The sequence below is a fragment of the Micromys minutus genome, assembly GCF_963924665.1.
Source record: "Micromys minutus genome assembly, chromosome: 21".
Taxonomy (NCBI): Eukaryota; Metazoa; Chordata; class Mammalia; order Rodentia; family Muridae; genus Micromys; species Micromys minutus.
In genome coordinates, this window is record NC_137956.1 from 38,485,366 (window position 1) to 38,500,209 (window position 14,844).

At 52.0% G+C, this 14,844-nt stretch overlaps 2 protein-coding genes across 4 annotated transcripts in view; both read right to left on the reverse strand.

Annotated features, from left to right (window-relative positions):
- Positions 1-2,314: 2,314 nt before the first annotated feature.
- Positions 2,315-6,531, reverse strand: GNAT1 (G protein subunit alpha transducin 1; the record flags this gene model as incomplete). The annotated part of the gene is made up of 9 exons (XM_080934681.1): positions 2,315-3,159; positions 3,426-3,617; positions 3,735-3,888; positions 4,061-4,190; positions 4,409-4,537; positions 4,645-4,802; positions 4,882-5,023; positions 5,138-5,180; positions 6,426-6,531. 8 exons carry the CDS (start codon positions 6,529-6,531, stop codon positions 3,427-3,429), a joined length of 1,053 nt encoding a protein of 350 aa, XP_080790807.1. The 3' UTR covers positions 2,315-3,159; position 3,426.
- A 2,009-nt stretch (positions 6,532-8,540) lies between these two features.
- Positions 8,541-14,844, reverse strand: part of SEMA3F (semaphorin 3F) — a 28,005-nt gene continuing 21,701 nt past the window's right edge. For 2 of the 3 annotated variants that reach the window (XM_080934073.1, XM_080934072.1), the window contains 10 exons: positions 14,710-14,824; positions 14,487-14,556; positions 14,188-14,332; positions 12,494-12,716; positions 11,854-11,942; positions 11,674-11,715; positions 11,351-11,508; positions 11,102-11,169; positions 10,687-10,820; positions 8,541-9,817 (listed from right to left, as the gene is read on the reverse strand). In XM_080934073.1, the coding sequence (XP_080790199.1) occupies positions 9,407-9,817; positions 10,687-10,820; positions 11,102-11,169; positions 11,351-11,508; positions 11,674-11,715; positions 11,854-11,942; positions 12,494-12,716; positions 14,188-14,332; positions 14,487-14,556; positions 14,710-14,824 (1,455 nt within the window). In that variant the 3' untranslated portion in view covers positions 8,541-9,406. Of the gene's footprint in view, positions 9,818-10,686; positions 10,821-11,101; positions 11,170-11,350; positions 11,509-11,673; positions 11,716-11,853; positions 11,943-12,493; positions 12,717-14,187; positions 14,333-14,486; positions 14,825-14,844 lie in introns of all 3 variants that reach the window. The other variant, XM_080934071.1, reaches the window with a different exon arrangement.

A 14,844-nucleotide genomic window follows, 5' to 3' on the forward strand; every position in this document is an offset into this window, starting at 1 on the left:
GTGATTTGTAAAAAAGAAAAAAAACTTACGGACAGAGCCTTTCTATGTCACCCTGGTTGGCCTGGAACTTGCTGTGTAGATCAGGGTTTCCCCAAACTCATGGAAGTCAGGCTGCCTCAGCAGACCAAAGGCACCATGCCTCTTTGTTTAGTTGTGACTTTGTTTTTACTTTTTTGACACAGTGTTTCTTTGTACAGTCTGGTTGTCCTAGAACTTGCTCTGTAGACCAGGCTAGCCTCAACTTTACAAAGATCTGCTTGTCTCTGAGATTAAAGGCCCGTGTTACCACTAGCTGCTCTTCCCCTTTTTTAAAGATTAAGTTTTTTGGGGTGCTAGAGAAATGGCTCAGTGGCTAAGAAGCACTGATTGCTTTTCCAGAGGTACTGAGTTCAAACCCCAGCAACCACATGGTGGCTCACAACCATCTATAATGAGATCCGATGTCCTCTTTTGGTGTGTCTGAAGATAGCTACGGTTTACTTACATATAATTAAATAAATAAATCTTTTAAAAAGATTAAGTTTTTTTTAAAAGATTTATTCATTTTATGTATGAGTACACTGTCACTGCCTTCAGATACACCAGAAGAGGGCATCAGATCCCATTACAGATAGTTGTGAACCACCATGTGATTGCTGGGAATTGAACTCAGGACCTCTGGAAGAGCAGTCAGTACTCTTAACCGCTGAGCCATCTCTCCAGCCCAAAAAGATTAAGTTTTTGGTTCTTTTGTTTGTTTGTTTTAAGACACTATCTCCCTATATTGCTCTAGTTGTCTTAGAACTCACTATGTAGACCAGGCTGGCCTCAAACTCTAGAGTTTCATCTGCATCGCCTTCAGAATGCTGGGATTAAAGATATGTGCCACCACACCCAACTAAAAATGTTAAAAATTATTCTACTTTATGTCTATGGATGTTTTGCCTGAATGGGTGTCTGTGTACCATGTGTGCCCAGTGCTCACCGAAGCCAGAAGAAGATATTGGGTCCCTTGAACTGGGAGTTTTAGGCAGTTATAAGTTACCATGCGGGTGCTGAGAACCAAACCCAGGTCCTCTGAAAGAACAGCCAGTGTTCTTAAGTGCTGAGCCATCTCTCTCTCCAGTCCCCTGATTTTTTTTTTAAAAATTATTTTGTTATTTATTTATCTTTGTGTGTGTGTATCTATGTGGGGATATGTGGATGTGAGTCTAGGTACCTTCCAAAGCTAAAAGGAGGCATCAGACCCCCTGGCACCGGAGCTACAGGTGGTTTGAGCCGCCTGAGAACTGAGCTCAGGTTCTTTGTAAAAGCATTATGTGTTGTTAACTGCTGAGCCATCTCTCCAGTTCCCCTAAAAAAGTGTGTGTGTGCGCGCGTGCACACCTGCGCCACTACATAGCTCCAATTGACCTGGAACTTGCTATGTAAACTGAGGTAGTCTAAAACTCACAGAGAATCTGCCTCTGCTTCCTGAGTGCTGGGATTAAAGGTGTGCACTGAGACACCAGCCCTTGGCTGCTACTGCTGCTCTGGAGATGAAGAGTCTCCTTTGCCTCACCCTAATCCTGGCCACAGCCACACCCCAGCTTTGAGAGCTTCTGTAACTCCTCATTACCTTCTCCTGGCATTTAGCCCTGTCCCCTCTTCTTCACCATCTTTTGCTTCTCTGCTCCTGCTTCACTGAGCTCCTGTGACCACAGCTCTTATGCACTCTAGTGTCTGTCAGATACACTTGTGTCTCACATCTCCCTGTCACTAGGTGTCATTAAAGAGGTATGCCAATAATCCCAGCACTCAGAGCAGGGAAATGGTGAGTTCAAAGCCAGCCTAGATTACCCAGTAAGACCCTGTCTCATAAAACAAGTAAGCAAAAACTCCCTGTTGGTCTGAACCTGTCCCAGTAATGTTTTCCATATCTCTCAGCCTCTGTCTGACTTCATGAGTTGGATCCACTAACCCTCTCTGAGATCCCACAGCCCAGACACTTTACCTTGGAAGGGGGTCATCTTCCTATATCTCTGATGTCTAGTATTAGGGATTTAATAAATGTGCAGGACGCATGATGGCTAAGCTTCTCCCACTGACCCAAGGAAGGACAGCAGACTTGGTGTAAAGGTTTATTGCTGAGTCTGTAGCTAGCTAAGGGAAGGAGAGGTTGTTGCCCTAGCCTTGTTGGACAGAAGCATCTTGCCCCTACCAGCAGCACTGGCTCTGGTCCGCAGGCTTAAGCAAAGGTATTAGGAGAAGTGGCTGGGGCGGGGGTGGGACATCGCCTCTCCTGGTTTAGGCATGGTTTTCAGTTCTCCTTCAAGGAATAGGGCCTGAATCGGAAGGGACAACGTGGTCACATGGAATTTCCGGTAACCTCACATGGGATATTCTTTGCCCGTGGTTGATCAATAGCAGTTGGACTCTGCTCTGAGCCACCCCTCAGCATGGCTTCATTATTGGTCATCACTGTGTCAATAACCCCCCCCCTTCAATACAGCATACCTTGATCAGCCAGCCCTGAGTACTGTGTGTGGGTGGATGAGGTGTGGTGTGGAAGTGTTCAAGGACAGAGGGGCAAGACCCAGAGGGAGAAGGAACTGGGAGAAACCCTGAGCCTGGTATTTGGGAATGGGTTTGGCTTGTGTCCTTCCCTGCCACCCAAGTCCAAGTCACCAATTTCTTTATGAGAGGCTTCAAAAAAAAAAACCAGAGCTTGGACTTTGGATTCCTCAGGCTACTGGGAGGGACAGTCACTGACCACTGGGTGGACAGGTGTTGGACTTGTCATATGCAGGCAGCAGGCTGGGCTGACCTACCGATTGAGGGAGGGATACCTCAAGCCCTTCATGGAAACTGGGGAGGGAGGGCTGTTTGCTGAACCAGGATCTGCTGGTGAGCTGCTGCTGGGGGGGGGGGAAGGGTCACTAGGGCACTGCTGAGTCACTGTGAGCTCCAGGTGTCCCAAGTCCTGACGTGTCCTAGCTGAGGCTGGATACTGTAGGTCCAAGAGGCCAGTGCAACCAGGCGGTGAAAAGCAGGGTAGAGTTGGGTACTTGGGGGAAGGTACTGTACTTGAAGCCTCAGGGCTTTGGGTGTGTGGCTACAGTAGCAGCAGCTTGAAGAATATTTCAATATTTGAGGGGACTACAGAGTCTCAGGGCAAGGGACACACTTGAATTCAGGTATCTGTGAAGAGAAGAGGAAATGGAAACTCACCCTCCTTGAACAGCAAAATAAATGGGATTAGGCATTGGGGTTGGGGGGGACAGCCCTGGAATCTGCATCTGGAGGTTGGGATGGGAAGAAAAGACATCCTGCTAATTCGTAGGAGGAGGGGCCTCTGGTAGTGAGTGGAACCTAAGAGCAGTGGGGCGGGGTTTAGGGGTGGGCAATAGGAAATGAGGGTTGGGGCCCTGAGATTAAGGTGAAGGTCTGGCTAGTTAGGACCCCACCTCAAAAGAGCCCGCAGTCTTTGAGGTTCTCCTTGATGATAATGTCGGTGACAGCGTCAAAGACAAACTTGACGTTCTGTGTGTCGGTAGCGCACGTCATGTGGGAGTAGATCTCTTTCACATCACGTCGCATGTTCAGCTCCAGGAACTGAACTTTGATGTAGTTGCCGGCATCCTCGTAAGTGTTAGGTCCTGCGGCAGAGGGCAGCATTCTCTCTGCGCGGGAAGAGCTTTTCCCGCGGGAAGGAGCGCGCGGCGGGAATCGTGGGGCTGGGGCACCGCCTGGCGGCCAGAACTAGGGAATCTCACCATCGTAATCGGGAAAGCAGATGCTGAGGTGTGCCTTTTTGATCTTCTCGGAGAAAACGTCCTTCTTGTTGAGGAAGAGCACGATGGACGTGGTGGCGAAGTAGCGATGATTGCAGATGCTGTTGAACAGGTGCAGGCTCTCGTGCATTCGGTTCTGGGGAGGGGAGCGGCCGTGGGACACCAGGCTACGCAGGCAGCTGCCCCTTGGTCTCCGGCCTCCCGACACCAACCGCTCCGCTCCCAGAAAGCTTCTGGTCCGTGAGTCTCACTGGCTCCCCCAGGCTCCACCTCCCTTCTCAAACACTCAGGCCCAACTTGGCACTCACCACTTCGTCGTCCTCCACCAACACCATGTCGTAAGCGCTCAGCGCGGCGATGAAAATGATGCACGTCACACCCTCAAAGCAGTGGATCCACTTTTTGCGCTCAGAACGCTGCCCGCCCACATCGAACATTCTGTCAGGCAGAGCCGGGTCCGGATTCAGACCCGCGTATCAGGTCACCTGGATATGTCCACTGGTACCCCCTTGTCCTCCTAAGCTGGCTTGGAGAGCCCCCATACCGCCGGGCATGCGAAATGACCAGCTTTTCTCCTGGCAAAGGTGGGACCCTTCACTCAAGACAGTGACGTTCCAGTCGGGCCAGCTGAGCTCTTTTTGCGCAGCGGGTCTTACCTGAAGTTGAGGTCCTTGAAGGAGAATTGAGTCTCGATAATACCAGTGGTTTTGACACGAGAACGCAACACGTCCTGCTCAGTGGGCACATATCCTGGAGTCACCAGGCGCTCTAGGTCTGAAAGATAGCTGAAGTCCCACCCGGTGTGAGTGGGTGAGTGGCGTGGGCGATCACACCACCAGGGTCCTGCCTACCCACCTCCTCTGCCCTCCCCCGCATCCACTCGTGTACTCACTAGCCCGCAGAGTCATTGAGTTGGTATTCTGAGGCTCGGTCAAAGCAAGCTTGGATGCCGGAGTCCTTCCACAAGCGCTGAATGATGTCTGACATCTCCTTGGGCATTGTGCCTTCCTCAATGGTATCCGCCATGTGCATCAGCTTCCGGGCATCATCCTGGGGGTGGGGCAAGGTAGTGGTTGTGAACCTGAGCCTAGCCATGTGCCCTCGAAGTCAGCCTGCCTCCTGGCCTCACCTGCCGGGCTGAATCTCCATATTGAATGTTGAGCGTGGTCATAGCCCGAACGATTGCCAGGATTGACTGTAGAGTGTTTCCGTAGATGATGGCGATGAACTCGAGGCATTCTTCTAGCGAATACCCGTCCTGGTGGATAATCCTACAGCCAAGACCAGCAAAGTCAGAGTCTCCTGGGCGAGTAGGGAAGGACAGGTTCTAATGTGCACGTACCCACCCACCACTAGGGGCCTGAGGATGGGCACGGGACACTCACTTCATCTGCTTGACGATAGTGCTTTTCCCGGATTCACCGGCACCTGAAAGGGAAGCTGTGCTTCAGAGCCGCACTAAACACCACTTCTTTTGGATCAGAGGGGATGGGGGCGGGGGAGGCGTGCCAACTAGATCTCTAGATACATTTGCCCTCATCTCTATTCAAAGTAAAGTCTTAAAAACCCCTGAAGAAAAAAAAATGGTTGTACATGACAAAGGGGACCTACATCAGTTGAATGACTTCAACTGTGCCCAGAGGGAAGGAGGTTGTTCCCCAAGACTCTGGTGTATAAAGTCTTTATTACACCTCGAGACCAAAATAAGGAACCCTTTAGTGCCACCTTGTGGAGCTTGTTAGTACTGCATGCACAGGATTATCTGACCAGGGACCAGCCTCTCTCTGCTTTACACCTGAAACTTGGGAGATGTCTCTGAGAGGCTCAGAAGGAATTAACACCCTTAGATGGGGGAGAGGACAGAGTTGACATCCTTTCTGAGCCTGCACTCCTTAAGGGTTTTGGATACAATTAATGGGATTTCCAGCTTAGCTTTGGCCTTTCTCCTGGGCCTCTGGCTTTATTTAGTACCTCTGCCTACCCTTCTGAACCAGCAACCTTCCCTTGAGAGTTAAACAATGCCAGTACCCCCATCTCCCCTCAGTATCCATGGGATCATGGGATTGGCTTTATTTATCCCACATAGGCTTCAATATCTTTCCACCTTCTTTTTTCTTTTGTGTAGGCATAGCTGTTCTGGAACTCACTCTGTAGACCAGGCTAGCCTCAGACTCAGCAATTCACTTGCTCTACCTCCCAGTGCTGGGATTGAAGGCACACACCATCACTGCCTGACATCTTTCCTCTTTTAAAAGCTGTTTCCCAGATCTACCGAGGACCAAGTTCTGGCATCCAGTGCCTTTGTGGACCTGGGTGAGTCTAGAGTTAGTCCCAGACCTTATTCCCAAGGGATAAAGAAAAGCTGAGAAGACCTTGCTGAGCAGGCCTGGAAAACCAAAGGCTATAGCCTGAGGGGAAAATGTGCCTGGACACACACACACATTTATACAACAGTGCATTTGGTATATACTTCTGCAGGAACTGTCTCCAAGAAATTATCATGGGATACTTTGCCTTGGGGGGGACTAGGACATGATCACCTGTCAAGCCTTGCCTGGGAATGGCTCCCACTGTGTTCTGCCCCACCACACTCTCCCCAGAAGAATCCCTGCTTTGAGGAAAGGCTGTTCGCCTAGCAGCTGTCCCCACCCCAGCACTGGCCCGCACCCCTACCCAGAAGCAGTAGCTTCACAGTCCGAGCATCCTTCTCAGCATCTTCTTTCAGCTTCTTTTCCAGCTCTCTGGAGTGCTTCTCCTCAGCGCTGGCCCCAGCCCCCATGGTCCCAGCGGCAGGCAAAGGGACAAGGTAGGCAGCCCCTGGCCTCCTCAGATAACCTTCTGGCCCCAAAGCCAGCAATCAACTGGCTCTCCACAGACCTGCACAGGCCCTGGTGGGGTTGCTCAGTGGGATTTGGGAGCTAGACACACCCGAGGGCCAATCAGAGACAAGGACAGGTGAGGCTCAGTCTCCTAGCCTTTTAATCAGGTTGGCAAGACCCCAATCCGTCAACTGCTGACTTGGCACCCCTCCGCCCCCCTCTGGTTCTCCAGAAGAGATCCTAGAGAGTCCTCCCCCCATCCTATATTTATTTGGTAGAATTGAGGAGACAGACCCTTTAGTTCCAGAAGTAGTGGGACTGGGAGCAGGACTGACAGGAGACTGCTCAGGGAGACACAGGGGACCTACTGCTTGTCCAGCTGTGGCCACCGCTCCTTATCCCATAAGCTCACATGAGGAAGGTGTTGCCTGAATCACAGCCCCACTTTACTGATCAGAAGAGTCTGACATGCTCGCATAATTAGCAGTAGCTTAGAAGAGTGGGGTGTCTCTGGATCAGAGGGTTCTGCGTCTCCCAGGAGCTATGAGGGAATGTGTAACTTTTAATTTGCCTCACACTTGGGGTTAAATGTGATCCTGAACATGGTCTCTACATGTCTGCTGCTGGTGGATGGGTGAGTCTGTTATACATGCCTGTGTCTTTCTGTTCCTTTCTAGGATCAAGCAAAGTAATGAGCAGACACACTTGAGCCCGTATACCTGCGAGTGTGTGCACATGCTAGGAGCTTTTTAGGTGCATGTGCCCTTACATACCTGTTTACATGACCATGCATGCAATGTGTGGATGTAAATTGGTGGCGTTTGTGTATATGCTGGAGGTCAGATCTAGGGATTCCTGCACCTGGGCATGTACTTCACTCCTGGGCTGCATCCCCAGCATCCTATGCATGTCTCTGTGTAGGCACAGGTGTTTGTGTGCTCCTGTTTTACAGCGCTGCTTTGTGTGAATTCACAGCTGTGCCTGTATGCCTGAGCGTGCAAATATAGGTAACTATGGCAATCACACTACAGTGCACTTGCCTAAGTATTTAGATGCACACCTGTGTCCTTATGTGTGCATGCATACATGCTTGTCTGTGCCAGCCCATGCACGTCTAAGTGTACATGCACATTTAGGTGCAATGAAGATCACTATAGAGGTGGCTAGATTCAAGTCTATTTGTCACACACAGATGTGAAGATCTAGTGTAGATTTGGTGCTCCCCAGAGAACAGAAGAATGGGGTCCCACTACTCATACTGTGGGACCCGCATGGGCTAGGTACCACTATAACCTGATAGCTTCTACTCAGGGGGTTAGAGACCTGCTCAGGTGTATCAGCTGAAGTATGGAGTCTGCTGTGCCGGGCAACTAGGTGCTAGAGATGGCATGTGTCCGTAGAATTAGAAACCCTATCTTGGGCTCTCTCTTACTGGTCTAGAGTCTCCTTTCCTGAAACCAGACTCAACTCTATGACAGACTACAAGGGGGTGTGCTAGGATCCCAAGCACTGAGCATAGAGTTGTCCCTAAGGATGGTAGGAAGTAGATACTCTACCCTGGCAATTTTGCCATTCATCCTGAATGAGGAGGGAGAAAGTTTCACCTGTCACTTCAGCCCTTGGGCTCCACCCACCTTCAGTTGCACAGTTTAAGTGCAGTAAGCCTGAGCTGCAGAGCTCTCTGTAGCTTAGGAAATGCAGGAGCCCTGATTATTAAACCAAACCAAACCTGCCTTCTACACAGATTTCGTTTGTTTCTCTGTAGTCCTGGTTGTCCTAGAACTCACTCTGTAGGCCAGGCTGGCCTCAAACTCAGAGAACTACCTGCCTCTGCCTCCCAAGTGTAGCAGATCCATTGCCTCCAAGTCCTCACCTGACTTGCACTTCTCAGCAGTTGTGGGCCTAACCCACCTCCATTCCCGCTCCAACCACCAAGGAGAGAAGCCAAAGTCTAGTCCCAGAGCCAGCGTTTATTAGCAAGATGGAACCCGAGAGTGACTGTGGTCTGGGGAGCAGAGGCTGCAGGAGCCCCCCAACCATCTACCCTACTGCCTCCGGCTATTTACACCCATCGCCTGAGGCAGTGGGCAGAAGTAAGCCTTGAGGATGACAGACAGGCCCTGGGCCTCCACCACGGCCCATCTCTCCTCAGAACTGGGGGTTCTTTTAAGCCATGCCTGCACCCAGTCCCACCCATGAGTTGAGGCAGCACAGGAAAAGCTAAGGAGGTAGAGTGGGCTGGACCTGCCAGGACAGGCAAAGAAGGGAGAAGAGAAGTATCTGCCTCGCCCCGACAGACATTTCTTCTGTCCCCAATAAATAGAGAATAAATACCTGGGAAAGGCAGGCCTGACTGGGGACCTCTGACGGCCCCTCCCTCCCTCCTCTGAGTGCCCTGAGCCCGACCCCAGACTCCACAGCAATTCTGTCCATGTATATGCCAAGGTAGAGCTGAGCACAATCATCGGCAGAGGTCTACGGTCCATGACCTGACAAGTAGGGCTTGCTTCCTCCCTCCCTGTTTTGTAGATCTCGACAGCTGTTCAGCAAGGAGATTTCCACGGAGTCTGGGGACCGCGTGGTCTTGGGCTGGCCCTGGCAACTCCCTAGGCCAGGATGGGCATGCTCAGTCATGTGCCATTGCTGACCAACCTGGGTCTAAGTTCTGGATAATGCTGCCACCGAGGCAGGCTATATACAACCCACCAATAAATACTGTCTTTGCAGGGGTAGGGTATGTATAGAATATAGATATTTTATATATATATATATATCTTTTATATTAAAAGGGATGAGGGGCTAGGCTGGTCCTATGTAGGCCTCCAGCAGCTGGCCTCATGTGTCCGGAGGGTGGTGGCGGCGATTCCTCGGCTTTTTCTGGTCCTGGAGTTCAGGAGGCCTAAGTGCTCCTGGAGCCTCCCTGGGGCTGGGGGGCACATGGCGCCAGTAACCCTGGCAGTACTGATGGATGAGGCCCACTTCCGGCTGGGCTAGAAGCTGGGCCAGCTCCTGGTAAGGAGGTGTTGGAGGGCCTGTGCCAGGAGGTGGAGGGACGCTCACAGCCAGTGGGGGGAAGAGGGCAGCGTGGACGGCGTCCCGGCCCAGCACATGTAGCTGTACCCGCGTGACGATGTGCTTGAAGTTGTTCTCAGTGGCCGTGCAGGAGTAGAGGCCGCGGTCACCAAGCTGCAGGGCGCGAAGCAACAGCCCCTGCTCTGTACGCAGGAAGCGGTCCTCTGCGCGAATCTGCAGGGGCAGGGGGTGGGGCTCAGGGGCTGGGTCACCACTCCACTGCCCTAGCCAGCTTCCAATGAGACCGCCATGTTTGTGACCATTCCAAGTAGAGACACCCACACGGTATTTCCATATTCCAAGAGGAAAAAAAAACCCACGTACTGTTTTCACATGAGAGGGATATGAATAAGGTACCCACAAATATTCCCACTTCTGGAAGAATGATAACCCTGGGGGTGGGGTGGGAGTGGATTCTGAACAATGAATGAGAAAATTTTGGAGCACACACAGAATTTTCATTTAATGAGAATACCCAATTGCGGCACCCACATAGCATTTCCATGTAAAGAGGAACACCTGTAAGGCTTTTCCAGAAAATATCCACAGAATTTCCATATACTGGAGCTCACCCATCTGATATTCCAAACAAGGAGGTTTACCCTGACAGAGTACAGATATGGAATTTTTTTTTTTTTTGTTCTTTGTGGTTTTTTGTTTTGTTTTGAGACAGGGTTTCTCTGTGTAGCCCTGTGGGGCGGTCCTGGAACTTGCTCTGTAGACCAGACTGGCCTCGAACTCAGAGATCCGCCTGCCTTTGCCTCACCAGTGCTGGGATTAAAGGTATGCCTCATCACACATGGCTCAGTATGGAATTTGTAGGAAAGGAAGCCCGTCTATAAATGGTTTCCACATAGTGAAGCCTTCCCCACGGTTTCTACGTAACTCAGTGATTCTGGCATAAGGATGAGCCATAAAAGAGATTTCACAGAATGAGGGCTGACCCAGGCTGGCCACACTATCTCATTTCTCTCTCATGGACTCACCGCTGCAAAAAGAACTCCACAGTGCAGCATCGCCCCTTGGGGGACACAGGAACTCACCTCACGGCGCCGATCACTGGGATCTCGCTGGAACAGCCACTTAACAGTGGCTTGAGGTGAACGAGGCTGACACTCAAGGAAAGCCGCGCTGCCAGCCACTCCATACTGCACAGATTCTATGACATTCTTGTTTGCTGTGGATGGAGAGGACCCTGAGTGGAAGGAGCTTCGCCCCAAGTCCGTTCAGTAGGGAGAGGCAAGCATCAAGGGGTACGCACACACAGACCAGGACAACACCAGGACAACACCTATCCGTTGAGGAGGTGACATGGGACTCTTGATCCCAGACCTAAGGTGATCCTGCCACCCAGGGAACCATATGTAAGTCTGGGCTGTGAAGGTGCCTATGGGCATCAGCTGTACAGGACTCCAGAACATGAGAAGCAGCCCATGGGGGTGCAGCATGCTTACTTACCGTTGGAATTGAAACCACGGCACTGCCTGATGGGGTTCCCATGGCGGACATCTTGCCGTCGACTCCGCCTGGATGAGGGTAACTCCTAAAGGAGTGCTCTTGGGAGGCCCCTGCACCCCCAAGACTCTAGAACAAGGTCCTGTGCCCCAGGAGAGCTGTGTCTTATCCATACCCCACCCCCACCTTGGCATTATCTACCTCCAAACTCCCAGGGCTATGGATAGATCCCAGGGTTCTGGCAGTCTCTACCTCTTGGAGGATGCTGTGTAGCGAGAGCAGGCTTGGCCATCCCAGGCACAGTAGGGATCCCGAGCGAGGCAGCAGTCAGCACAGGCAGCTCCGTATGCCTGGCAGCGGTGCAGGCTTAGGTGTGTGACACCCACGGCTGAGGCCACATACAGTTGTTGCTGGGAGCAGGAGCAGGGGGTGTCAGTTCTCACAGACAGCCCTGTCAGCAGCCAGTTGGGCTGGATTCCTTTTCTGTTTCCATCTCCTAGTCCTTATGCCAAGAGCATGACCCCAGTGGGACACAGGCTCCAACCTCACTCCAGCCCACACTGCCAAGGACTCACCCTCTTGGAAGAGATGGTCATAGTCTTAACAGGCGCTGGTTCCTAGAAGAAAGCAGGGGTCAGCTTCAGCTACTGGGAATGCTCGGGACCCCTGCCAGTCCTGGCTTAAGTCTAAAGTCAAAGGATGGGACCGGAGAGGGTCAAGGAGGCATAGGCAGGACTGGGCAGTATCCCACCTACCTTGAAGACCTCCACTTCCTCTAGCATGAGCTCTTCTACCTCCTGGTCATCCTTGGGCAGCACAATGACCTTCTGCACTGTCCCGCGGTCTGGAACGGGCCGGGCAGGACCTCAGTGGGGCTGAGGATGCTGGGGAAGGGGCAAAGCCTCAGCCCCTTCCCCACCAAAGCCCCATCTCCTCTAGGGCATTGGAGCGGGGCTTCCATGCTGAGGTTCAAGGACCTCCCTTGGATGAAGGGGAGAGTTGTTGGGGGACTAGAACAGGACAAAGGGGGTCATGGCCAGGGTCTGCCCCTGCACCCAGACTCTCATTTTGGGCCCTACTGAGAACAGAAAATGGGCAACTGAGTTGGAGGCTGTTACAATCTTGACAGATGCGTGTAAGCAAGCCTGTGTGCATTCGTATGTGTATATACGGGCAAGAAGTTAAATCCCTGTATCCTAAGTTATTTTTGAATCCTAATGCAGGGTCCCTGGATGGGCCCCTCAAAATGGGAAGAGAGATGGAGTTTTCCCATTCCTAGACTTGGCTATTCTGGCCAAGAAGAGCAACCCCTAGCTGGGCAGGGTCTGGCCCCAGGATTGGCTCCTCCCATCCAGTGGGCCCAACGTGGGAGGGTCTGAGAGCAGCAGTGGGTACCTGTGCCCAGGAAAAGCACCTCATAGCGTCCATCAGCTGCATCCACCTGGTCCACAGCAACAGTGGTGAGGCGGTAGGGAGCACCCGTACGGACCACCAGGGGTCGCCGCTGCAGCGGGTAGACGGCCTGGTACATGAGTGGATGAGTACGCATGAAGTTGATCACTTCATCGGGATAATCCTTAGTGGACTTCATCGATGGCGTAAAGGTTCCCCCAGGGCACTGCAGGCAGATCACGAGTGTTAGTCCTAGGGTGCCCAGGTGGGGCGATGCATACCCATTAGCTGAGGAGAAGCTTCCATGCAACAGCCACCTGCTTCTCTCTAACCCTTTCTCCACTTTCTGTCCTCCACAGATCTACGCTGTCACGTCATGTCCTTGTGGCAACACTTGCCTGAGCTGACCACTCCCTTCCCATGTCCTTATCCTCACCCGGCTGTCTCCTTCCTCTCTGGCCGTCCCTCTGGTCTCCCTGCTCTTTCCTGTGCTGCAGGGCCAGCAGCCTCAACATTTAGACACAAAGGAGGCCCCCCTCCCGCCCCCACCGCCCATGCTCTTCCTTCTGCCCTGGGCTCAGACTGTCATCCTTCCAATTCCAACTTCAGAGACCGACTTCCCCATGCTGGTAAGGAGCCCACAGTCACATCAGCCAGTAGATTAGGTGAGATCATGTCTGAGCCCACACACTCAGGCTCCGACCGTGGGCCCAGGCCCTACCCAGACAAAGTGAGCGGGTACCCAAGGCTGCAGAGTGAGCACAGCTTGGCCCTGCCCACTCCCCATCTCCTTTCCTGCTGTTAGCCAGACAATCTGACTTCAGACTACCTTCAGCTTTGCTGGATCCTTCCCAGTAACCTTCACCTCCCTGAAAGTTGCTGGGTACCCTCCATGGAGTAGAGTGCCCTCCACAGAGTAGAGGATCCTCCATGGAGTAGTGGACAACACCTGGTCCTCATCTGTCTCTATCCTGGGATACTGCTTTCTTTACAACCTGATGTGTGTTGTATAGGTAAGAGTTTTTTTTTTTTTTTTTCTTTCTGTTTTGCCTTTTGTTTTTTTGAGCAGGGTCTCTCTACAGAGCCCTGGCTGTTCTAGAACTTGTTGCATAAACCAAACTGGCTTGAGACCACAGAGATCCACCTGCCTCTGCCTCTGCCTCTGCCTGCTGAGTGCTGGGATTAAAGGAGTGTGCCACCATGCCCAGCTGCAAGTAATGGTTTACATATCTTGTGTTTCACTGCCCCGTTGGCTGGAGGTTCATCAGAGTGGAGCCCGTGTCTGCAGAGATGAGCCCAGAGTGAGCCTCTTAGAAACAAGAAGAGCGGCTGGAGAGATAGCTCCACAGATAAGAGCACTGGCTAGTTAGTTCCCAAGAGCCCACACAGAGGCTCACAACCTCTGTAACTCCAAGGCATCCAATGTCCTCTTCTGGCCTCTGTAGAAGCTAAGCATGCATGTGTCTATACATGACAAACACCCACACACAAACCAAACAAACAAACAAAGCCAAACAACAACAAAAGCAGCACTTGAGAGGTAGAATCAGACCTCTGGAATTCGAGCCCAGCCTGATCTACATAGGGAGTTCTAGGACAGCCAGGGATACAGTGAGACCTTGTCTCAAGATACACAACAGAAGGAGGAGGGGAGAAGAAAGAAAGAGAGAAATAAGGAAGAGAGAGAGAGTACATACTGTGCCAGGCCGAGGATAGGGCATCTTTCCTGAGAAGGGCATCCACTGGTAGTTGGGGCCCTCCTTGTGAGCAAAAGGCCCATTGAAGACCATGCGGATATCAGCCATGGAGTAGACACACACTGCAGATCCTCGGAACACGGAGCTGTGTACAGACAGGTTACTGCTATGGTTGGGGTAGACCCTGGACCACAGTCTCCCACAGCTTGTGTCTACTTCACAGCTCACAGTCAGGCCAGGGTCTTCCACAAACCATAGCCCCCAAATCCTTCCATTGCTTACCCTAACTTCAGCCTTACCCTGAAGAGGTAAAGACAGCATAAATGACTGGGTTCCTGACATCCTGGGTCTGCTGGACAAACACATCCTCTGAAAAAGAGGAGAAGGTACTGAGGACACTTCCCATGGACCCATCCACTCCTGCCCTGGGAAGGCTGTCCTCTAAAGGCACCCTGATCTCTGATCCAGCCTCCATCCCTCCTGCTACAGCCATAGGCCCCTGCTTGCTTGTTAAGCACTCACGAAGTTCGTCGAAGTGGGTCTCAATACCATCCTCGCCTGGCACGGAGCAGACAAGCCGAGCCTTCAGGAATGTGCTCCACTTGTTGACCAGGCAGCAATGGCCACCATCGTCGTTCTGGGGGTGGGGGTAGGTAG